General features: G+C 39.6%; 1 protein-coding gene across 1 annotated transcript in view; it reads right to left on the bottom strand.

Annotated features, from left to right (window-relative positions):
* Nucleotides 1-5518: 5518 nt before the first annotated feature.
* LOC138044632 (uncharacterized) overlaps nucleotides 5519-26181 on the bottom strand; it is a 38747-nt gene continuing 18084 nt past the window's right edge. The window contains exons 6-14 of the mRNA XM_068891096.1: nucleotides 19080-19392; nucleotides 17539-17580; nucleotides 17345-17386; nucleotides 16293-16364; nucleotides 15903-15947; nucleotides 10547-10609; nucleotides 10298-10339; nucleotides 7874-7936; nucleotides 5519-7271 (exon numbers count right to left, since the gene is read on the bottom strand). Of these exons, the coding sequence (XP_068747197.1) occupies nucleotides 7883-7936; nucleotides 10298-10339; nucleotides 10547-10609; nucleotides 15903-15947; nucleotides 16293-16364; nucleotides 17345-17386; nucleotides 17539-17580; nucleotides 19080-19392 (673 nt within the window). The 3' untranslated portion in view covers nucleotides 5519-7271; nucleotides 7874-7882. The remainder of the gene's footprint in view (nucleotides 7272-7873; nucleotides 7937-10297; nucleotides 10340-10546; nucleotides 10610-15902; nucleotides 15948-16292; nucleotides 16365-17344; nucleotides 17387-17538; nucleotides 17581-19079; nucleotides 19393-26181) is intronic.

Below are 26181 nucleotides of genomic sequence, written 5' to 3'. Positions count from 1 at the left end.
CCCGTCGACCGAGTATCGGCCGACATGTCCGCCTATCGACTGAGTCTCGGCCAACGCGCGGTCGACCGTCGCTTGCAATGCCGGTCGTGTATCAGTCAATATTAGACCCACATTAGATTGTCACGTCACCGTTGTCTGGAGCGACGTGTCGGTCGACGCATTGATCGATATATTGATCGATATATATAGACCGACGCTCGGCCGTGTGTAGTATACTCAACTGATTAGAGTGTAAAGTGAATTGCTTGTTTTCTATCCCGTATGCTCAGTCGGTAGAGCAGCGGTGATCTAACCGAAGGTCGTGGGTTCAATTCCCATCCTGGTCAGAATTTTTCTCTGTCCTTGTGTGGGCCCATTTCCATCAGCAGGGCTAACGCTCACATGGTTCATACGGGATAGAAAACAAGCACTTTACTTTACACTCTTATCAGTTAAGTCTGTTGAAATATAGTGCTTTACGGCCAAAGTTTGCAAAAACGTAACCTTTTCATGTCAGTTTGTGTCGTTTGGTCGACACTTGATCGGTATATCCCGGTCCACACTGTCTGTCAATTGCAGTCAGTTTAGTGTTAAACGTTTACTATTAATTTAATAATGCTATTTGTTACATAAAACCAACGAAATACCAAGTGAGCTTTCGCGCGAAAACATGATATCTTCAGACGTGAAAAGATCACTGTTGCTATCCTCTTTATTATTACTCGGCAACAAACAATATTAAACACTGCAAAAGGTCGGTTACCAAAGTTCACGACAAAACTAAACAATCTAGTTTAGAGGGGGTAGTTTCTAAAGAAACTGTGGTGCTGCGTAGGTGGGGAAGTAGTATACAAAAATTTGGTTGTATCAAAGGCATTGATAATGTAAATTGACCACCGTACAGGGATTCTAAAAGCTGACGTTTCGAGCGTTAGACCTTCGTCAGAGCGAATCGAGGAATTATGGGTTGTGTGTGATTTTTATAGTGGAGTAGGAGCTACGCTATTAGTGGTAACAAGGCAACGTGAAAAATACGAATACATTAGTTAAATGAAAAGCGTTCGTTAATACCGTGAGGATTAAGGGTGCCGATTTGGAAGATCCATTTTTGTTCCAGATTATTGAGGCTTTCCATTGTACCTTGTTGTAGGGAAAGCCCGCAGATGGCCATGCGTAGTTGGAGTGGTTAGGGAGATTAAAATGACCTGCGACTGGCTTAGATGCATCCTTGTCATCCTTCTCAACATAGCGAAGGTGTTCACGGAATCGGTCACCTAGTCGTCTACCTGTCTCACCAATGTATAATTTCTTGCATAACGTGCAAGTTATGCAATAAATGACATTTGCGGAGGTACATGTGAAACGATCGGTGATCTTAACAGAGTGAAAGGACAAGTTTTGCATAGTGAGGAGCGCATTTGAAAGTGCCGGGTTGCTCGTTAGCTTTGAATGCGCTTCTAACTAAAACGTTGCCTACGTTTTTGTCGCGTTTGAATGAAATGAGTGGAGGTTGCGAAAAGATTCTGCCAGCCTCGGGATCATTTTGGAGTAATTTAAAGTTATTAAGAATGATACTTTTTATGAGGATGGAGAACTGATCCTTGCAATTATCTGGACAATTTAAGCAAATGTCTGTTATAGACACATACGGCTTCAACGGACTTCTAAGCCGGAGCGAGGATCAATTCTCCCTTTTGTCTATAAACCGCACTTCAAATGCACACATTTATTTCATTCATCGAGTGGTTTCAGGGGAATTGAACACACATGGCCAACAAATGGACCTGCTCCCAACTGAGTGGCTTCATAGCGCAGTTGGTAGAGCATTGTACCGGCACAGCAGAGGTCATGGATTCGAATCCCAGTTGAGGACACCAGAATTTTTCAGGTGTCTATAATAGAGACAATTGCTTAAATTGTCCAGGTAAGTGCGACGATCAATTATAACTCTTTGGCATCAATATTCTGAGCTCTTATAGCGTGACGTTATAAACAAATTGCGATTTTGAGACGGCAATACCACATTATATTGACGGCTAGTTGGGAGAAAATATATTCCGTATTGGGCGGAGTCGCGAAGCGGAGTACGGAATATACAGTATTTTCTCCCAACGCCGTCAATATAATGTGGTATTGCCGTCTCAAAATCGCAATTTGTTTTGTATTGCGATCCATCATTTATAAGGATAAATAAAACTGTAAACTAATCAACCCGCGCCTGATCGAAATTTCAATTCTTTCTACCTCCGAAACGTATTTGTTTGCGTACGTCAGCAACCCAATTCAGTGCAACGACGTCAATTTCAACATTAGAACCAATCACAGGCCGCAAAAGTGAGATGGCAATACCACGAAATATTGACGGCTCGCGCACAGGCAAAACTATAAGAAGATCGCGATACTAGTTTGAAGCCGGGTGGCGAGTCCTCGCTGGTCGTGTGGCAGATGACCGTTAAACCAATTACACAAAACGTGTTTACCCACTGAGTTGATGTGGTAAATTGACAACCGTGAATGTCGGGAGACATAGTTTGATGCTACCTCTGACTTAAAGAAAAATGAATGAATAACTTACAATCTTTGCATGAGCCACTCATTCGAAAAAAGACGAGGAATTGCTTCACCATAGGAGATTTGTGTACAACGTTAAAAAGCCGTATAGGTTGGATCTACATGTGTTTGATAAAGCTGGCACAGATGTTTAAAAAGGATAAAGGGACTTAGTCTCTCAAGAAACTGTGGTGCTGCGTCGGTGGCCAAAAAATTGGGTTTCTCCGGACTGAGGTAAAGAAATTCGAAAGTTGGCGTTTCGAGGGTTAGTACGTCAGTATGAATTCTGACAAAGCACTAACTCTCGAGACATCAGTGTTCGATTTTCTTTACGATGACCTCTGAAAGTTTGATCAGACTAGGTTTCCGAGATATCCACTGAACTCAATTATTCAACGAGCGCGCGTTGGATATGAAATGATAGGTAGCGCCGAGTTGGTTATCATCTCATATCCAACAAGCGCGAGTGGAATAATTGTTAAAACCGCCCACAAATAGACGTAATCGGCTAACCCCCGATTCACACGATTCAAATTTAACCAGCCATTTTGTTCACACGAAACCGTGCGATATTTTCGCTCTGTTCACACGGAACTGACGAACCGGATTAAAATTTGATCTTTTTCAGTGGTTATTATCATCTGTCCATACTTTACGAAATCCAAAATGGCGTCAAGAAATAGAAAGACTAACGATAGTAGCTGAGTTACCACGCATCCATGCAACCACTTCTTTGCCGTGCAAAAAATTAGACGGTCAAGGTGTTCACAGCGCGCCGGTTAAATTTTCGACGGTACTGGCTAAAAATTCGTTTCGATTTGGGCGTTCAAATTTTTGAACGGCGATGCGTCTAAATTTTCCGTACGTTTAGCGTGGTCCCGTGTGAACGGAACCCTTAATGCACGAATTTTCAACCAGTAGAAAATTCGTCCGGTACCGTGTGAATCAGGCCTAACTCAATGTTGTACCCAAGTCAAACCCTTTGGGAAAAAAAAAATTTGTTCTAGGTTTTCAGTGTCATTTCAATATGAATGCTACATTATCATGCAAATACAATACACAACTGACTCTTAATCCCGGGAGATTTGAATTGGGTAAAACATTAGCCAATATCAAAAATACCATAATATTCTTTGTATGTCCCTCCAAAACTTTGCATAGGCATTGTTTTTATTTCTCTTAGTACTTATAATGGTCCTAAGAGAAACTGGAAACAATGGTTATGCAAAAGTTTGGAGACTGAGACAAACAAAGGGGATTATGGTATTTTTGATATTGGCTAATTGAGTAAGCCGATTTTGAATATTAGGGATAAATCTTGTAAAAAGAAAAAAAAACCCGTACAGTTACTGATATGTGTAAAGCAGAGTATAATTTAAGCCAATAAAAACTCTAGAAATGCATTATCCAATGATCTAGTTTTTGATAAATAAAGGATATTTCATGGCCGCGAGGGAAAAAACTGAATAAAACAGCGGCCGTTCGCGCGCCTGAATGGAAAGCTCGCTTTTTATTGGCCAATCGTGTGTTAAAAAGGGTTGACAGGCCTACACGACTCCCTTGTACGTGGTCTGGTTCCTGTTGCCTTTGTCATAATTTTGCTCTCTTGAGTACATATTTGAATGGACGCCTCTGTTAGGCGGTTCCTGTAGTATTCATTTAGCAATGGTTTTTTTCCCTATGAGGCTTTACATTTGAATCTCTATACTGCTGTGTGATAAGTTTTCTTCCAAGAAAATAGTTGGTCTCGAAAGTAATGTTTTTAGTTTCTCGGTGTCGATTTTCTCAGCAGTAATGTGAATGTGACCTTATGGCGTCTCGCTTTTGCGCCAATTTAATTCTAGGCTCGACCGATATATTCATCGGCGGTAGAAGCGAGTGATCTCCTGGTCTTAAATGTTTGACCCGGGCCCGGGTTCATTTTTTTTGAACGCCTGTTACATTGCGCCCTGTATCAGTGAGGTAGCTGGCTTCTTATAGGCTTTGTATGCCCTTTTTTCTGCGTTCTTAGCAGATCGTTATGCTCTTTGGAGGCGTTGTTTTTTTAAGTTCTGTCACTCGTTCTTCTGACTTCTTCAGCGTGTTTTGGTTTGTGGCCATGGTCAGTGGCCGTCCTCCTTGAACCTCTGGACTTAATTCGTTCTCGTCGATGCTCTTTTTTAATATTTGATGTCGATGTCTTTAGGTCGCTTCTTTGTCGAGGCATTAAGATAACCCGACTCTAGATGGTGTTCTCTGACATATTATTTGGTCAGGCAAGACCGCGGTTTCGATCCAATCATGTGGATCTCATCAGTTGCCGATAGCTTGATTTAAGGTGAAGAGCTTTGTCTGCAAAAACCATGTGTGTTTGTCTCTAATCACGGTACTCGATGAAGGATCGAACTTGCTAAGTTCTGATTGGCTATAGAATTCTAGCCAATGGAGTTAATGTGTTTTCGATCCATTCTCTATTTTCGAATTCTCCATAACACACTTTGTTTTTCCAAATTTTGCATAAACTATTGTTTTCAAATGCTCTTGGGGACACTGCATATTCGCAAGAGCATTTGAAAACAATGGTTTATGCAAAATTTGGGGGGCAAACAAAGTGTATTATGGGGAATTCGAAAATAGATTGAGCGTAGCTTGATGTTGTGTTTCTTTAGAAGGCTGAAACCGGTATTTTCCTTTCTGTATGCTGTTTTCAAGGAGAAGAGTGCTATGTTTTCTTTAACGCTAATGTATTTAAACTGTTGCTCAGAAAGTGAGCTTAGGTTTCTTCTTGCCTAAGTGTTAAAGTTGCATTTTGATTTAACTCTCGCTCCTTTTCCGTTCCAGTTGTGTGATTTTGATCTGTCACGCACAAGGAACGGGGCCTGTCCATAATAATCATCAAGTGTTAAAAAGAGTTGACAGGCATACACGACTCCCTATATCCTCACATGTGAAAGATAAAAGAGAAAACGACAACAACAACAACAACAACAACAACAACAACAACCCTTTATTATAGTGTCTGCGGTATTAAGCATTGTTGGGGACACAAAATTAAGAATAAATTAACGAATTCCAATATATATAACCAGTAAAGCAATTTCCGCGATGAACATATAACAGACCAATTCGGCTAACTCAATGTTGTACCCGATTCAAATCGTCTGGGAATAAAACGTTTTGTTCCAAGAATTTGCATATCATTTTATTGTGAATGCTTCATTGTCATGCAAGTTCATCACACAAAGAGTCTTAACCCGAGAGATTTGAATTGGGTACAACATTGAGTTAGCCGAGTTGGTCTATTATAGAGGAAAATCCTAGTATTTTATAATATATATATAATAATTTTTATGTATTGTATTGATTGGAATTCATTTGAGCACATTATCCTTCATTTAAGCACATTAACCTCATAAAAAAATACATACCAGCTACAAGAACCAGCGATCCTTTCTAGCGGTAATTACGAAAGTACTGAGGCCGTATACGCATTTTCTTTTCCTTTAAAAAACTTTCAAAAATTTAATCATCTCGAATAAAATGCAAGCTTCTCTTAAATAAGTTACGTGAAAAAGGTACCTCTATTGTACATTGAATGAATTATTAATCCTCTTTCGATTCAATTAAGTTTCGGTAAATTATTGTAATTATCAATCTCTTATAAAAAGGCAATATAAATATAAATACTCTGACCGTCCATTCTATTCTGTCTATATTATAGTCAACAACTATTTTTAAAGTTATTCTCCTTTAAACTATTTTATAATTAACTACATTAATCTTACATATCACTCTCTGCTCATTTTATGGAGATAGAAGTGACAACAAAGGAGAACCACAAGAAGTAACATTTACAATAAAAACTGTTCTTTTTTCCTAAAGAAAGCGTTTGCATCCAAAATGAATATGTTTTAAAATTGTTAATTTCACTTTCAAGTTTCTGTCGTAGCCATCTTGCTATGTTGTTTTCCCAAAAGCTCTTGGAACCTGAGAGAACAACAATGCAACTGTAAAGGCCGCCGCACACTAGCCTATTTTCTGTCGGCGACGAAAAATCTTCACACGTCGGCTAGACGATGCTAGATCTCAAAATGTCTTGTCGGGCCTTGTCGGCTACTGTGCGGTGGACCAATATTTTTTTGTCGGACCTCGCGCGCGTCGCAACCAATTAGGAAGTGTCATTAGAGCCACGTGAGCAAGCGTCTTTTCCAACATGGCGGAGATCGAACAGATTTCGAGCAGTGGGCACCTGAAAAAGAGGACAAGCTTGTTGCAAGCTTTTGGATGAGTCGGCCCCAAGCCTCGGCGCAGTTAGTCGCGACAAAAAATCTACAAATGTGAGGCAAGCTGGTGGCCCGACATAATTTCAGCCGGATAAAAAAATCTGCAGTTATGCGACCAGTCCGGCAAGATGGCGGCGCCCGGGAAATTTGAAAGGAAAGTAACAATCATTGTTTTTTTCTGATACAAAAATAAATACGACAAAATAAAAATATAGGTATTCACCTTTCACGAATACACATGACAAAATAAACAGTATACTTGACTATACATACGGAAGTTTACCAAACTCGATGAGCCAAAAAATTCAGTAACCAAAGTTTTCCCGAAACTTAGCTTTTTTTACTGATTACTTCTAGAATAGCTGTATGCAACTTCACGAGGACTTGCACAATTTATCCAAATCGCCAGACTGACAGCCGAGACAGGACTTTGCTTCATTTTCATGCCACTCACTTCAAATCTCACACAGATGGTATGTCCTAAAAGGCAAGAAGACAATTAAACCATTTATATCACTACATCATAACACGTCTTTTTAGACGGTTGGCATTAGATTCCATTCAATCCTGGCAGAGAGAGAGAGGCTGAGGTTGAATTCAAATACACTTCGTGACACCTTGTACATGGTACTTCGTGTCAAGCCACCTTCACATTAACATTTAGCTAATTCTGAATTTTAGTCATTTGAAGTATGGTTACAATGGCGTTACACAACGAAGTGCTGTAGGACAGGTGTATGAGTTATCATCCGAATCGGAGAAGATGAGTCTAATCATTGGCAGATGCCCTAGAAAAGGGCACATTCACGTTATTTTGAATATTTTTGCTAGGCAAAAGCATGAAGAATAATGCTAGCATTCTTGCGGAGGCTAGCGAACAGATACTGTAAAACACTTCGACAATTTTAAGGAACGATTGCAGCTGCGATGAAACTGTATAACTTTGTCAAATGCTGGGGTCGGATCGATCTCCAAAGCTCTTCCTAGTGCTTATAAGGACAAAGCTGATCTCTACCCTCTATGTAGATAGACGATAGGTCTTTAATTGTGCTTACAAGTATTCTGGAAGTACTAATAATGACCTGATTGACTCAGTCGTCATCTGGGTCCAGGAAAGGAGGAGGCCTTGAGCCAGCATTAAGACGCTGTGAAAACAAAGCACGCTTAATTATTACCAAACCACACCTACATTTCGACATTAGGCACTCTGGGCAAAGACCTGTAGGTGGATGTCATTCTTATGTTTTGCTTGCGAGAAGGGAAACAGCTTTGAATTTACGGTAGAGAGTATTTAACATATGATTTTAATGAAATGCAAACGCCCATACTAAACGATTTTCTAAGCGAAAGATCACCGCACTTAATTAAAAAACTGAAGCTGTTGCTGCAAAGACGCCTGACGAAAACAATACCAAATAGGTAAAACGGAAGACCTTAGACAGCAATGACCAGAACCAAGGTTGCTGACCAGCGGTTTTCGTTAGAACAATGGTTTTCGGGGGGTGCTCAGTCTCGCGGGCTCAGAAAACCTGGTTGTGGTCATTGTTATTTAAGGTTTTTCAGGTAAAACAGGTAAAAGAGTGTTTTCAAATGACGTCAGGGCGGCCATGCTGGAGGAGTTAAACAAAGAAACAACAGGGGTCATGATGCAGGAGTCAAATATTCTTTTGGGATTGGGCCATTTCCGAGTTGCTGTTTTTCTCGGTTTCGAAGGGAGTCTTGGTGCTCAACTATTGAAAGGGAAATGAGCTTGATTTGCACAGGAATATGCAACTCATTTCCATTTGAAAGGTTGCGCAACGGGACTCGCTCCCTTTGAAACTGAGGCAGCTCGGAAATGGGCTATTCTCTACTTTCTCAAATCCCGTAGTACACCTTGTTTACCCCCCCCCCCCCCCCCCCCCCCCCAAAAAAAAAATCATAGGCACTGAAACAAATAAACAACATTATCTTCAATTTCTTTTGGGACGGCAAACCAGCCGAAATAAAAAAAATCACCATCATCGCTGAAAGAACCAACGGTGGCTTTAAAATGTGTCATTTTTGTATTATGGAGAAAGCATTAAAAATTGCATGGGTTTATAGAGTTAAGGAACGAACGTTTGCCTTCTGGAAAGAAATCACGTACCATTGTGTCAGCCAAAACGGCAATCTCGCCTTCTTATTTACTTGCAATTACGAAACTAACTTCCTTAGATTAGATAAACTTCCACCTTTTTACAAAGCAATCCTAACCTACTGCTGAGAGTTCAAGTACTCGTCTAAGAGCCATACCCTTCATTAAAATTCCGAAGTCTTGTGGAACAACTGTAAGATTCTGATCGACAAAAAACCTGTGTTCTACAAAAGACTTGTACACTAGCAATATCATTTACGTACGTGATCTGCTGAACGAACGTAAAAATTCCTTAATTTTTCGGGTAACGCAAATTTTAAGATGAGTACACCCTTTACTACATACTGTGGTCTGATCGATGCTATTCCGCCCCTCTGGAAAAAGCGTCTTAGAAATAAAAATAACTTCAACCTTGTAGATGCTTCTCACGTACCATAATTTATGCCAAAATTCTAAAGAAAACATATGAGCCACCGACAGCAAAAAATACGATTTTGAGACATGGTTTTTCTAAAAGTGATCTTCTTAAAGTCTACAGCTTACCGTTTAAAATCACCAAAGAAGTAAAGCTTCAAATGTTTCAGTACAAAATTTTACAGAACATATAACATACGAACTTACACCGAGGTGGCATTAAAAACAGGGATCGCTGCATCCTTTGCAAAAGCGAGAGGGAAACATTAAACCACCTCTTAGTCCTTTTGGGATCAGTTTCAAATTTGGTGGTATGAAAAAACACGTGAACAGATTTTGTTACATTCAAGTAAAATCTTATACGGTTGCCATGTTAGGTCGACTAATGAGCAGGCACTAAATCACTGTATTCTTGCTGCATAATATTATATTTTTTGCGCTGGTGCGCGGGAGGATGAGCTGTGCTTCCGGACTTTCCTTTTGCGGCTGCATGAAAGACTCGTCACTCTAAAAGAGATCGCTACTGCTAAAAATTCACTAACAATGTTTTTTCGAAAGTGGGCTTTTCTTCTGTAAGGAGTTTCTTTTTGGTATTTGTTCTTTCTCTGTTCTTTCTCTTCTGGAATCATTGTAACACGCAATAACACGCACAGAGGTGATGTAATTTACAGATTGTAATATTGCGTCTGTACACAGCATTATGGGTACTTCATGTTATTCTTGTCATTGCTGTATATTTGTGCTAAACAAAGTAAAAATAAACCAAAAAAAAAGAGATTCACACCTATACTCTAATAGTCTCATTAAACAACAATAAAGTGTCCTTTTCGTAACTGTGTCTTTCAACTCTCTGCAGTTCTTTCAAGAAGGCCCAGCAATCTACTAGCTTTTGCAGAAATATGTTTATTCCATCATTCGTTACCTCTGGAAAAGGTTACCTAAAGCACCATGCAATATTAAAATAGTATTGTCATACCTCCCTCAGCCTGTTACGCTCTTCCGAAACCCTGGCAAGCATCTACAGAAATAAATATCATAAAATTCTAAGGACAGATATATACTCGATTCAGCTTATAATTTAGGGAATGGAACATACAAAACCACGGATACAATGCACAAGTGAATGAGGTTCAGTCAGCAAGGTTGTAACATCTTTACTAAAAGAAAATTATCACAGAGTACCACACAAGACAAAAATTATCAGTATGAAGCCTCTCACGGTTACCTCTAGCAGCTGTCGTGCCATTTCATTCGATTCAGCCAAACTGAGGGTCCTCTCACGGGTCAACTAAAAAAGCCAAATACATATACTTGCAAAATTGATTGTACTACAAAAATGTTAAAGTTATGCAAAAAAAAACTCCAACAGGATGGCCCAAGACTTTTTATTGATTCCCACAAGCTCTTAGGCAAACTACTACGAAAACCGCCGATCTTTGGAATGGGTGGGAATTAATTTACGTGTCTCTACCCTGCCCTCTTTCGCTTGGAAATAGTTTAAATTCTTGAGAGGTATTGCGTTCGACCATGGTAGAACTGAGCGCATGTGGACGGCTGTATAATCGTGGAAAAGCTCTGGGAGAAGACTTGAGAAGGAAGATTACACAAGAAATTATCGGAAAAAGAAAAGACTTTATCACAGGTTTCTTCGTGAGAAGTTTTTCTGCGACTGCCAAAGAAAACAAACTTAAATTTTAAAAACCTACTTTTCCATTGTTGCGGAACTGCCTTTGTTTTTTCCGGAAAAGATAGTCTAGAAATAGATCGGTCTGTAAAAATGCCGTTACATAGGCCCAGTATGGGAGCTGTAGGCTACGGGTCATGGGTTCCTGTACTGAAGCAATAGACCACACATTTTTTAGAGTTCTTTGGCAGCTGGTAAATGATGCAAAATCTTGAAAGGCCTGAGGAAGAAATTAAATAACCGCATGACAAGCTGTCTTTGTAAATAACGAGCCAAAGGCAACATATTTCTGAATTCTGTAATTCTTTGAACCTGCCATAAGTGGACAACTAGACGCTCTGTGAGCCTAAACTGGGTTGCCTGTGGTACGTGTTACTCAAAAACAGAAGGGAATGAGTTGGGTGGTATTGAACTGCAGCATTCCAGTCAATTTTTTCAAGTCGGGGGTAATTAAGACCATTTAACTCACCCAGAAGTCGTGCTAGACGACGCCCTTTAGCTCACTCGTTCATACGACGAAACAGATCTTTTTCTGAGGTTAAAAACCTGGCTACCAGCCTATTAATCATTTGTCAGAAAGAAAAAATTTCTGTCACCTTTAGAAAAGATAGGCACGCATTGCGTACGTGTGGTAATGCAGTAGCACAGCACTTTATTCCATACTGTCAACTGAGCTTCGTTTTGTCTTCCAGAAGATTCAAGTTGTCTTTGCGTAATATGTAGCTCTAATAGTACACGATATTGTTTTGGTATTGTACATCATTGTACTGCCATGGTAGAAAACGTAGGTAAATAGCCCCCTGAGAAGACATGTGGTTACTAGAAAAGTACTTAACCCAGAAAGATTGAAGAAAATTAAAGGGAATCGAGAAACATTGGCTTCTAGAGTGACATGTTAATCATTTTCAAGTTCCCTCACAACTACTTTTCACCACAAGTTTAAGCGTGCACTCTGAACGTCTGACAGCTGTGTAATACAAAAGTTCACTGAAGTTATTTCCTGTCCGGCGGGGTTAGTATCTGGATGGGTGACCTAAAAATATACCAATTTGTAACAGAAGCATAGGACTGTATTGATACATAGTTTTTAGGAAGAGCACAAGGAAGTTTTCAGGACGGTCAATCGAGAATAAAGTATTTTGCCATCAGCAACAAAATTTACGACTTGAAAACAAGTTACCATCAGCGAAAAAACATTTTGGAAGATTTTTGCTACGTTCAATTTTGTTATTGTACTTTTGGCTGCACAAGTAAATCGCAAAATCGAAAGTGACATCGAATTCAGCGGGCGCCGTGATCAAGTTACCGCGGCGTGTTTACTCGCGAAACACTGAAGCATCTGTGTCAAATGATGGCAAGATACCGGGTTTTTGTTTTGTTAGTTTTCTTTTTCTTTCAAGTGTTAAAAAGTTTGACAAGAAATGTGCGAATTCAATACAAAGCTCACAATCGCCCAACTCTTGAGGTTGACCATTGTTTCTGCAAAGTCAAAAATTTACTCTCCAAGACGAGTTTATTTATCACCAGGTAATTCCATCGTTTCGGAAATAGCAGCTACTTTATTATTCATCAGCGTCACAATTTGTTGCTAATTTTGGGGCTTATTTTGTTGAAACTCAAGCACGCTTCCAACAGACCTGTTTATTTTCGTGACTTATGGGCTGCTTACACTGCACTTCCAGAAAATTCCTCCCGTATCACGTTTCAACCCAGGTATGCAAATTTGTTAAGCTCGAAAATTACACATGTTAAATTCTCAAGGCTGGAAATCTCAGAAAAAACCTTTTCCAGCGAAAATTTTATTGAAACAAACAACACATTTGCTATTAGAGGCAAAAAACTCTTCATATTTCAATTGCGTGCGTGCAAGCAAGACACAATCTGTGTCACAAAGTATAGGCAATTAAATAAATTTCTGACAGTTCACATCAAACCCTTTTCGAACATTGACCGTAAATATTATAATGAAGCACAAAAGAGACAACAAGATTTCATTCAAATAATTCTTCACTGTCACATTTCCAATTTTTTTTACCTTTGCAGAGTTGAGTACAAAATAAATGTAAATTGCCAGACAACTTGGATCCGACTTCAGTAAACACTGTGATGCATTCAAGGCGTTCGATTCCTTCAATGTTTGTTAAATCCATAAAAAAATTTGCCATTTGATTTCAGTGTTGTATATAATACCAAGTTAGTAAAATATTAGAAACAAAGCTCACTTGATATCCAACGGCGAAAAATGAAATTGTTGTCGAAGACCGTTACTCATCACTTTTAAAGTGCCCATAACCTAATTTTTCTCAAAGTCATCTGAATCTACACATACCTCATAGACGTTTCGCGAAAAAAATTTGCGATTTTCCCAAAACGCGATTTGAAAATGAAATTGAAAAACGTTCAAATTTGCCGCCATTTTGGCTCACCATTCACCTTAGTCTTCTATCGATTCTTCCCGGTCACAATACTGCTGTGACATAAATTAAGGAACACGTGACTTCAAGTGAAAAAGGAAGCGATATAAACAGTATAGTAAGGAATAATTCCCTTGAAAATGCCTAAAGGATGCGTAACCACTCGACCAATGACTTTCGACGCCACTGAAGGTTAACAATAATTAGTGAAATTTCCAATTGCTACTGGAAGATTGAGCAGAGTTGAGTACACACAGAGGTCACAGATCCACTGAAGGTGTTCAATTCCTTCTCTGTCTTTGCTAAACCCATAAGTTACCACAGAATTTTCCATTTGGTTTCAGTGTTGTACATAACACCACACTTGGCTTGGCAAAATATTAGAAATACAGCTCACTTTGATTTCGGCTCGACGGGCGAAAGATTGTTGTCGAAGTCCATTCCTCGTCTCTTTTCAGATTCCAGATATTTATTTTGCACCGCCTGTCTTGTTTATCCAATTGACGTTCCATTCTTGAGCTCCATAAGGGTATATCTTGTTTAAAGATGCACTAAAACCCCATTCGCGTTACAATGACTTTCGACGCCATCGCAGGTTAATTAAATGTTCTCCTGTGTGCACCAGAGAAATCTACGCACTAACCCAACCCCCTCAAACCTAGCAAAATACGCAAAGACGACTCCATGCTTTTACTGTTAACTCCCGGTTTTCATGCTACTCTTTGGTGTTAAAGCGAAAAGATTTTTGACCAGGCATCAGATTAGACAGAAAAGAAGAGGAATTATGACGCGGAAACCTTCCTTGTGTGTGAAATAAACGTTTGCTTAGTGCAACTGCAAGACATGTATAACTAGCAGGGAAACTTCCATCAGAACAATTTGCATTTTTTTGCAGCTTATTTAAAGAAGAAACGAGTGAATTTTACTCAAGAGCGTGTTTTGTTATCTTTAAACTGGGACAGAACAATCAACATTACAAAATAATTAAACGTGTGAACGTGTGAGTCAAAGGGCCTCTGCTGGCAAGACGTCTGCGTGACCCCTCAAATGGTCTTAATGAGCCCCACTTCAGAAAATTAACTGGAACGCCGCACTTCAATACTACCGAACTCAATTTGTACGCCCAAGAAGCATCTAGTTTATTAAACAAGTACACTTGAAACAAAACAGATTTTATTTAATGTTGAACAAGAAGCACACTTTCTTAAAACACAGCGGCTGCTTCAATCGAATATTTTCACGTTCCCCTGACAAGAAAGACTACCAGTCGTAGATACTAAAACGAGGAATGACCTACAATGAGCTACAATGACCTTCAGTGATGTAAATTATAACGTAAAATGAGATAATGACCTGCAATGAGCTAAAATAAAGATAATTTGCAGCTCTGAGGGCAAAATGTAGTGAAATTTACTAAACAGACAAGAAAAGATCAAGGCAAAAGCTTGGAATTGAGCTTGAATTTATCAACACTAGGCATTAGGGCTTTCTGGATGTCACCATTTTAATGAATTTATAAGAATTGTGTGAAATGGTGTGTTTAGACCGCTAGCCCACTGTGGTTATGCCGGGTTACGTTGTAAATTAGTGAAATTTATTAGGGAGACAAGAAAAGATCAAGGCAAAATGTCCAGCCGCCGTGTGAACCTATTTCCTTCCTTACTCGCGGGAAAATGGCAAAGCCAATTGTCTGGTCGTCATGTGGAATTCGCTCCATATCGTTTTGCTGAGCTTGGAAATCAGGCCTCACGAGTGACATGGGATGCAGACGTTCTAGTGGCACCTGTTTGAGAAATGAGCCAGCGCTCCTCCCCAAATGCATGACAAACGAATGACAAATGCTTGGGAGGCTACTGAAGATGGCTTAACGAAGATGGCTTAACGCCGAAAACGTTCGGTCTTTTACTTTTTAAAAATTTTAGCCTTGTAAATACTAGTCATTTTTACTGAGCGAATATTATGGACCTAATATTATTGATTTAAAAATAAGCAAATGAATGAATTCTTCTATTCATTTTGTTCCGTGCTCTAATTAAGACTTTATCTTTGCCAAGTAAAGCCTTGGTATTTGTACATTTTCAATTTAGCTTATAAAACAAAGGAAAACCATCCAAGGAACTTTTTGCAGCGTTTCATTTATTTCAGTTATTTCTGCTTTGAAGGCCACATGCGTAATTGCTGTCTGTCATCACTTGGGCTGTCATGAAATAGACTAAAAGCGTTGCGTGACAACCCACAATGGATGTTTTCCGCTCACCAAACTCTTCACCTTAATCCTCTTTTGTCTTTCCCTTTAAATTTTAAGTCATTTAAGTAGGTCATTGTAGCTCATTGTAGGTCACTCCTTGTTTCAGTATCTACGAATACCAGTAGGGCTCCAGGAGATGTGCAAATCGGATGCGAAATGGTCAATTTTCGTAATAAACAAATAGGAACATTGCACATGTCACTCAAACTATTATCACGCAACCAAGCAGAAATACCTCATCAATTCGCTGTCGTTGATTGACACGTTCAGCGTGCGACGCCTGAGAAAAGAAAAATAAGTCAGTTTAATTCAGGGCATACATACAGTGTTAATCTTACGTCTTCTGCTGTGTCTTTTTTTAACCTTCGAATTGTAATGTCACATTTGCCTCATGTCTTGTCTCATTTACTCTTCTCTTCTTTATTCTTCTTTACAAAATAGTGTACTTTACTCCAACAAAGCATCAAAGTTGAAAAATGGGAATAATGCAACAATTTGGATAAAAGGCTACGTGCTTTCTTGCAAGTTTAAGATTTATGTTTCTAACAAAGAGAGTTAAAACCTGTATCTGTACTTAAACTAGTCAGAAGAAATATCATGCAAATTAAATGAATGTCCTCCATACCTCTAGTTGCCGCTCCAGATGATCCTTCTCTGTACGCAGTTGTGTACATTCTTGCGATTTACAACGCAAGCTCTGATAAAGTGAAATGTGACTAATGAGTGTGAGTATTATCTTTAGAAAATTATTTATGACAGTATTTTTGGGCTGAAACTACCAATATGTTTGCCCCCAATCTGCCTTTTTTCTCACCTTCATCCAATTTTTACAGACTGCAAGGCACAATAAGAAGGTTGGGTGTGATAACGTTGAATTGCACTGATCCATGGGAAGGTTTGGTGGAATACTGACGAATATACAATGGCTCTCCTGCATTCTGATTGGCTGTATTTTCTATGGCTCTTTGGCATTATAATAAAGATTTAGCTCCATGTCCAAATTGAGGATGAGTCATTGCCGCTGCATGCTCACTAGCTTGCTATTTTGAGCACTCTGGCATGGCTTAGATGTACCACATGTGCGGGACATTTGGGGTGGCTTTTTAAGCTTAATCTCCATCCTAGACATCAGCACTGCATTGATGAGGACCAGAAGGCCACCCCGGTTCTTTTTAGAACCAACAATGATCAACTTTGTTTGTCTTTTGTTTATTAATTTACCGGTATTTAATTAATACATACTCATTTCAGTTTAGCATTAATTATTAGGGAATTGGTAAAAGTTATATTTTGTTGCGTGCAAATACTCGGTTATAAGACGCACCCCGAGTTTTGAGCAGAGTTTGATCGAATAAGCGTATTTTCTCGTAATAAATGGTGGGCCTTATAAGTGAATAAATACGCTATATAGCACCAGAAACCCATAAGGGTTGAAACGTGTAACTCGCGTTCACAGCTTCCGAATAATTCAGTGCGAACTGATTGGTTGAATGTTTCAGTGCTAAGTACCATATTTGGAAACCCCTCGCTCTTGTTGTTCCAAATATGGTACTTAGCAAATTGAATATTCAGAAGCTTGTTTCCCAGCACACAAGGGGCCGTTACACGTTTCAACCCTTATGGGTTTCTGATAGCACTTAACAGTTACCAGTACAGTAAGGGCAAAGAATTAACTACCTCCACCAAGAATTCCTGATTGCATTGCAGCACATCATTTCTCTAGAAAAAAAAAGTAACAATATTGATGATAACATTATTATTATTACCGTAGCCAAATAATCGGGACTTGACTTGTCTAATAAATTCAAAAAAAATAATTGAAACTAGGGAAAGTATTAGATAACCTTTACTAATAGTACAGTATATCTTACTTGCTCAGCCCATTCCAGATTACATTTAAGCAACTCATTTTCCTACAACACAAAAAGACTCAATGAGTTTAAAAAACCCACCAGTACAGCGCTAAAGCTGTGTAATTTCGAACAAATTTGGTTTAATCATTCTCAAATGAGTTTTAATGCAACCGCATTTCCATGATGGTCAGATACCAACAGAAAACATTAAACAGTCTCAGTGCAGTAACAAATTTAGTCTTGTGTAAATATAAACAAATGTTATCAGTTTTTCCATTTTTCAGTAATTTCAACTGAAATGGGTGATAGAGCCCCTTAAAGTTCTGTCAATCACAAACTGTTGCAAGGAAATGATGTTAAATAACTTGAAACTAATTTAATTGAAACAGCCATACTTTGTTACAAAACTGTGGAAAATTACATACTGGTAATTATTAATATGTATTTTATAGCCATGTCAAAATACATCATTATATTCAGATTTCACTTTCCTACTGAGTAGATCTAACTAGATCTAGAGCAGGCAACGTTTGCAATAAACAGGGCTCGAAATTGCGACCAATACAGTCACATTTGCGACTAAAATATCTGGAGAAGTCGCATTTGTGACTTGTTGTCACCTTTGCTCTTTCGAAACAAAAGGATTAGCAATTGCCACTTTTGCTAAAATAAATAAATGACAAAATTATTTTCTCACTGTGAAATTTTTCTGAAGATAGCATAATTGTAGAGTAATTTAGCTGCGATGTTACGTGCACATCGTAACACGTGTTACGCGCACAGCACGTAAATTTTTCTGAAGATAGCATAATTGTAGAGTAATTTAGCTGCGATGTTACGTGCACAGCTCCATTCCTTTGATCATTCACCATTTTCAGCGGTTTCTTTACACACAAGTATTGCGGGCTCATATTTTTTGCTAAACCCCTAACAACACAATGCAATGCAGTGTTTTTGCGACTAAAATTTGCAAATTTCGTATCTTGTCGCAAATTGCCCATTTCGATATATTAAAATTCAAACTTAAACAACAGGCATCATCTCGAGGCTCTGGGGAATAAACTCGTACAAATCCTTATATTCATTCCCCAGAACTTATACAATACAATACAATACAATACATACTTAATTGACCTCTCCCCATAGCGGCTTTTCACAGCCAATGAAACACAATCAACGAAAAACAACAGAACAAAACAACAACTGTTAAGAATCCCAACAGGCCGGAGGCAAAACAGTTGGATATTTACAAGTGCAGCTGGGAAGTTGAACCAGGCACTACCAGGGACAAATTCAGCGAGTGGTCAGAGCGGGTCTTGAACCCGGGATCTCCGGATCTCAAGGCAAGCGCCCTAACCACTGGGCCACACTTCCTCTGAACTTTGAGATGATGCTTTTTGTTTAGGACTGAATTTTAATATAAATATATATGGATTTTTTCGTTAATTTCGAGCCCCGAATAAATTATAATCAAAACTTAAAAGGCATACTAACAGATTTGCATAAAAAAAAGAATGACTTATTTAATGTACTTATGGTAAAAAAAAAGCAATAGTCACCCTTTGAAGAGATGGCACAAAGCAGTAACTTCCCGTGTCATCTTCACCTTCTGTAGGATTTCCAGTCTCAGTGGCACCACCAGTTGCTACTGATTGCTCTTGTGGATAAGAACCAGCCTCAAACATAGAGTCACTTTGTGTTATCCCTGTGGCTTGTGGACCTGATGCTGGTTCAGCCTGACATAAATCAGGTATTTCTGTGGTCCCTTCTTGACCATGCCTCCTAGCTGTCTTTTGATTTTTGTCCTCTGTGCTTCTTCTCTGGTCTGGAGCACGAATGGGAGCCGGCAAGCTTGGCCATGAGGGCTCAGCTCTGTTGGAAAATGAAAGTGGACACTTGGTTAACGAAAACAAGACCAGTTGAAGTGGATATCACTAACTTGTTAGTTTGCCAGCAATATAAGTCTGGAACTCTGCAAGAAGATCAGAGGGTCTCTTAGTCTAGATCATATAACCTTTCTGCAGAAGAAAATACTTCATTTTTATGCTTAGGTGCATGTGATAATTATATATATGTATTGGTGGAAAAGGTACAGGAAAGCATGTAACTACTGTATATTCACAATATCTATACAAATCAACTGCAATCCTAGGGGTGAAGGGATGGTGCAGTGGTGAGAGCACTTGCTTCCCACCAATGTGACCCAGGTTCGATTACCAGACTCGGTGTCATATGCGGGTTGAGTTTGTTGGTTCTCCAGGTACTCCGGTTTTCTCCTCTCCTCAATAACTAACATGCGATCAGGCATACTTTTCTTTAGACAGGGTGCAGAAAAAGTATACCTGATACAATTTCTTAACGAGTTGTCTGCCGCCCACCTGTCAAGAGTGATGTTATCATCTGTCATGCTATAAATGTGAGCCAATCAGATTTTACCGGAAATTACACTCCACATTACGATTCAAGCAAGCGATAGCACTCTAGCTGTAAGTGGAATGTCTGCGAAGTCAGAATTCATCCATACAATGAAAGCTATTTCTGCAAATCCCGCTTGACGGTTCTTGTGGTTTCTCTATTCAAACCATCAAGGAACAAAGAATTTCAAGATAAAAAATTGCAAAAAAGCCCAAATTCATCATGTTATCATGAGGTGCAATCAATAGTACAATGAACTTTATTTAAACTCGAATATTTGAGATGCCAATAAAAGATGCTAAAAATAAATATGAGGAAAATGGACTTCGAGTTGTATTTTCCACTGGCTGAGGAGTGAAATAAGTGGAAAATGTTTTCTCTCACAGCTCTGGGGCCTGGGCCCAAGGGTTTTTTTTTTGAGTCACACGCTCAGTGTTGTTGTTTGTCAGTTGCTTTTTTGCTGTCTGCCATTGCTGACATATATTGCAGAGCTCGATAGTTTTTCGGGGTTTTATCATCAGTGCTAATTAAGACGACTAGGTCAAAGTCTCAGTCATGAGCGGTGAAGCAGGTCCGAGTGCATAATCAGAGCCTGGAGGAAGAGCACCGGTCTCATAGTCACAGTTCTTGCTGTTCGCGATGTCAGAGCCTGGCAGTGGAGCAAGTTCGTGATCAGACAGTTGGAGGACCATTGCAGACTTCCAATGATCCCCCGGATTGGGCTTAAGAGTTGCTTTTGCAGCAAATGGAGTACGGAAAGGAGCCTAAACGATTGAAAGTGGAACTTGCTTCAAAACCTAACAAGGCGCGAAAGCATGAGGACACCAAGCCCGAATTCAAATTCGTGGGTAATAAAAAACAATACCAATTAAACAAGAAGGTGCTTGAAAAAATCAAAGCGGCGAAGGATGTGGAAGACAATGACTTAAGGAACGAGCTTTTGGAGGAAGGTGAGCAGTTATTGATAAAACGTAACAAACACATTTGCATCGCAGAAAAGTACAGCTGGGATACCATAGAAAGCTATACCACTGATCCCATAGCGAGTGACTCTGATGATCAGAAGAAGATTAAAAATGCAGTCAAGGAGTGCAAGTTGTTACGGGAGGAAAAACGCAAAGCAAAGTTGTTGAAGTCCCAAAGGCTAATTCCAATGCAGCGCGGAGTGGAGAGGCGCGTGATTTTGGAGAAACCTCTGTCGAGTTCAGCAGTGGGAAAAGTGCCGACTGTCTCAGTTACGCATGGCCCTCGTACTTGTTTTTGCCCGGACACCTCGCCCATGACTGTCGAGCAGCGACCACCAGCAACGGATCAGGACAATCCCATTCCTCTGGGCTTGCATCAAGTAGTTAACGTGGATACTGAACAGTGTTTGGACTCGATGTTGAATAATTTTCAGGACGTGTGTCAATTAATGGAGTTACAGGATTTGGAACCAGTATCTCCGGTACAGGTTAAAGGTTGACTTAAGGAGAACATTGCATTTTGGAAGGCCATTGGGGCGTCTAAATGGGTTTTAAGTGTTATGGAGAATGGTTACTATTTACCCTTTATATTTCTTCCAGCTCAGAGGAGTTTTCAGAATCATCCTATTGTTGTTCCAAACCAGGCATCTGTGCGCCAAGAATTTAAGAAACTTAAGGCAAGAGGACGTGTTGGTTGTTAATCCATTGGGTGTTGTGAAGAATGCATGTGGCAAGTCACGACTAATTTTGGATTTGCATTATGTGCTCCAACCGCACTCACCTCATGAAATTTGCCACCTGGAACGTGCATACCCTGAAGGGCTCAGATACTTGGCCTGAGCGACGCACAGCACTGGTTGGACATGAATTGAAGAGACTGGATATTGATGTTGCAGCACTGCAAGAAACTAGACTCCCTGCAGAGGGGAAGATCGGTGAGATAGGATCTGGCTACATTTTCTTTTGGAAAGGCCTACCTCATCACGATAAACGTATCCATGGCGTTGGACTAGCCATCAAGACGAGTCTTCTCAAGCACCTCAAGGAGTTTCCAATAGGACTGAGTAATAATAACCTTTACTTAAAGAGGGTAACACCTATTACTATAAAAGTATTCTCCCTAGTGGCCCTCTAAAAACAAAAATACTGAATAGAAATTACACCAATTAAGATAAAAGGATATAGATAAGTAAAATGGAGAATCTATTTACAAAGATATTTACAGTGATGATAAGAATTTTAAAAATCAGAATAGCTTTTTAACTTTAAAATTATCCACCGTCGTATAAATTGGGCAGTGCTGTTAATCAGTGTAGTTTTCATGGAGTTAAAGGCTGGGCCGTTGGATTTAAGTTAAGAGCATTCACAGAGGTCTTTTATGGTGGAATAAAAGAATGCTCTCCTCATTGCTTCCGTTCTTGGTTACAGTAAACAGTATGATGTTTTAGCTCTTGTGGGATAATTGTGCTCAAAACGAAGGGTGTCTAAGCTTGCAGTAAGGTATTCTGGTGCTCTTCCATCAATAACTTTCTTTAAAAGACCGAGTTTGTTGACCTTAAACATTTGATCAATTGGCAGCTACTTAAGCTTTTGAAAATTATCAAAAGATCGTGCATCCCAAGGACTCTCCAAAATTAATTGAGCGCAGCGTTTTTGAAGTTTAAGCAGTTCGTCTAGATTGGTTTGGCTACAGTTGCTCCAAACAGTACAGCACTACGTAAAGAGTGCTTTGATATCTGCATTGTAGAGAAGCAATCGATATTTGGTGGGGAGACATCTCCGAGCTCTTCCTAAAATTGCAATTCTTTGAAGTAGTTTCCAGTGCAGTTTGTCAATATGTTTGTTCCAAGTGAGATGACTATCGATGTATACTCCTAAGACACCTTCTGACTCAACCTTAGAGAGTTGCATGCCGTCAACTGAAAGGTCGAGAGTTTGTTTTGGGGAATTTGCAATTTTCTGTCTGGTCGAGATTATACTGTATTTTGTCTTTGCTGGATGCATGTTAATTTTATTTTCTTTCTCCCACTTCAATACTGCGTCAATGTCAGGTCTAATTTTCTCCTCGACGTCAGCTAAGGTAGGCGCAGATGCATAAAGGGTCGAGTCATCGGCATAAACGCCAATGTTGTTCTTCAGTACTAAAGGCAGATCGTTTATGAAGAGCAGAGAAAGGGCAGGACCAAGAATACTTCCCTGCGGTACACCGGATTGAATACTGAGCTGTTCAGAGAGTTTACCGTCGACACAAACCTTCTGATACCTTCCACTGAGGTAACTTTTGAACCATTTGAGGGAGTTGCCAGCTTTGTTACGTCTTATGAAATCCACCAAACTAGTTAGATCGGGTTCAGTACTGATGGTCTTATCAATGATGTTGTCAGCAATAGAGATGAAATGCTCGTTGAATACGTTGGATATTTCTTCCAGGGTAGTATAGCTGGTTCCGTCTTTGGTTACAGAGTTTGACTTAACTGTCTTACATTAGTAGGGAAAATGCTCTTTAAGGTTTCCATAGGACTCTGGAGTTCAATTTGCTGTTGTCTATTTCTTTAATAACCACTTCTTTTTTGGCTTTTTCAATAAGTCGAACTACTTTGTTTCTAGCAGCATTTAAAGACCGTTTTTGGATTTGTCTTTTTTTGAGCTCTTTCTTGAGCCGATCATGGTTTTTGATGGCTGTGAGAATTTGATCTGAAAGCCATGATGGTTTCTTCATAGATTTAACTCTGACTGATTTAAGTGGAGCATGTCAATCTATCACATCAAGTACATGGGCTTCCCAAGTTGATAACATTTCATCTGGGTCATTGTCAAAGGTGTCAAGGACAGTCCATTTAATGAGGCTATCAGCATTCAATTTCTTTAAAGGGCGGTATGTGACAGTAAAGTGCGCTTTCTTGGTGGAATTCAAATTTGCATTTTGTTTGCGAACCAAAATAGTAGGATTGTGATTGCTGAGTCCAAATGATGGTGATGTTATACTTAAGACGTGCTCAGGATGAGAGCAGTAATGGTGATCAATAAGAGTACTAGAATCTTCTGTGATGCGAGTTGGAGTTACAACCATTTGCTGAAAACCTTGATTTTCCATTAAATGAAGTATTTGCTTTGCTTCACTTGTAGATTTCTTGAGTGCCTCATGACTGCCAGACTCGCGCTCCAGAATGATGATCATCTCACCCTTGACTGTGCGTATGCACCTACTTTGGATGTAAATGATACCGCGAAGGAAAATTTTTATGCTGCTCTTGATAAAGTGATTGCTAATTAATCTATCTCTGTGCTTTTGGGGAGTGGAAGTGTTGGGCAGAGCAGTGCCATATGTCAGTTCTACCAGTGGAGCCAGTGGTGTTCTCCCTGTATTTTTAGTTAAGTTGATCCAGGAGAACAAGTCAGTTTCTACCATTAACTCTGCTTTGTAAGGAGTGAGCTGGGTACAGAAAAAGGTGGGTCAACCACAAGTCTCTGAGAACCCTTTCATGACCCAGGTGTCAGACACTGCCTGTAGAATCCTACAACGCAAGAAACCCTTTACGGCGGAGCAAGTGATGCACATTATATGTTGTTTGGAGAAGGGCAGTCTGGCAGACATGCAAGTTGCAGTGATATTTGCCATGGGGTTAACGATCTGTTATTTGCTGATTCACATGTTGCACTCTTTTTGCTTTAACGTAAGAATGACCAATCCCAGGAAGGGATTCATTGAAAGAAGTGAGGCAGCCCCTTGGCCCGTGGCAGTGTTAGAAAAGTTTCTTATGATGGGCAGTCACTCCAAGGGGTCAATGCTGCTTTGTAGGATCCAGAGCACAAAGAGAGGCCAGATGTTTAAGGAAGCACTTATGTTGTATTCTTGTGCGAGCGAGCTGGTGAAAGAGTTGAAGAGTGAGGGGTTGGACCCAAGCTTGTACAGTCTTCACAACCTTCGGTCAGGGGGTGCTTCGTCTGCGGCAGCACTTGAGAATCCAATGGTGCCATTGCTGACGTACATTTCAGAGCCCCAGTTCCCACCCAACCCTTCGCTTGAGTTGATAAGTAACATACACTCTGTTGCTTAGATATTCTTTATTAAGACTATCAGCATAGAGTCTTACTAAGCTCATAAAAACTGTTGTTTTAATATTACTGTATTTCGCCTACATTTTGTATAATGTTAGGCTGTATTGGTTTGAGAAATAAGAGAGTCATTTGGCGGCCTTCAGCTTGACAATAGCTCCCAGGTGTGTGAGAAGAAATTTTAGTTTTCCAGCAGCAGCTACTCAACTATCACTTTGTAAGAATTGTGTTACTAAAGTAAACCATTATTCAGATTGTTCAGCGCTTCCATAAACAATGTCAAATTTATCTGTCAAGCTCGGCTGATTCCCCAGTTCTTTTTGGATAGACAACTTGTTGCTTCGGAATATATTCCAAAGGACTTACCACAACTACAAACGTTTTCGAGTCCGTGGAATTTTTTCCAGAATGTTCGGCCTGTAAATAACACTATTGCCAAATCCTATAAATACAACTATAATACCTTCTTTTAGACAAACCATTCTTCAGATGCATTCGCTCTGCTCTTCCTTTAAAGATTTAAACACATATATATATACGAAGCAACAGCAGCTGTAAACAGAGCCTAAACATCATTCCTGTTTGAATCCTTCTCGGCAGCCAAATAATTTGATCAGCTGTTAACCAATTTTACCAGAGGTATGATTTGCAATTCTGTAATCAATCAATGCAAGGCTCTATAAGCTCTATTGTTTTTTGGCCAATCAGAGTAAAGTCCAGATTCTGGACTACAGGCAGATAACTTGTTAAGAAATCGTATCAGGCGTACTTTTTTCCACGCCCTGTCTAAAGAAAGGTACATGTATGCCTGATCGCAGGTTACTCAACAACCAACGTTTGATTTGCATTAAATTGTTGATTTCAGTTTAAAGTGTCCCCAATAATTATTAATGGTCTAGCAGTAGAAGACCCGACACCTAAATAAAATTCCTCTCCTTTCCTTTTATCTTCCCTGATATTCTTTGGTGCTTGCACCAAAACCCTCACTTAGGGCTATCATCATCATCATCATCATCATCATCATCACCACTTGCCCCTTTGTTTGTAAGCATGATGCGCAAGTAACCCACCCATATCCATACCCACTGACTGAAGTAAGTGGCATGTACATTTAATGCATCTTACCTTGGTCCTTCATTTACAACATATGACACAACTCCTTTTTTCCCACAAGAATTAAAGCTTGTACGACATATATCAATTATCACTTAGTGTAAATTGTTAG

Source organism: Montipora capricornis, chromosome 4 (assembly GCF_036669925.1).
Source record: "Montipora capricornis isolate CH-2021 chromosome 4, ASM3666992v2, whole genome shotgun sequence".
Classification (NCBI taxonomy): domain Eukaryota; kingdom Metazoa; phylum Cnidaria; class Anthozoa; order Scleractinia; family Acroporidae; genus Montipora; species Montipora capricornis.
Note: the sequence above shows the minus strand (reverse complement) of the source record. Positions and strands in the feature narration are given on the sequence as shown.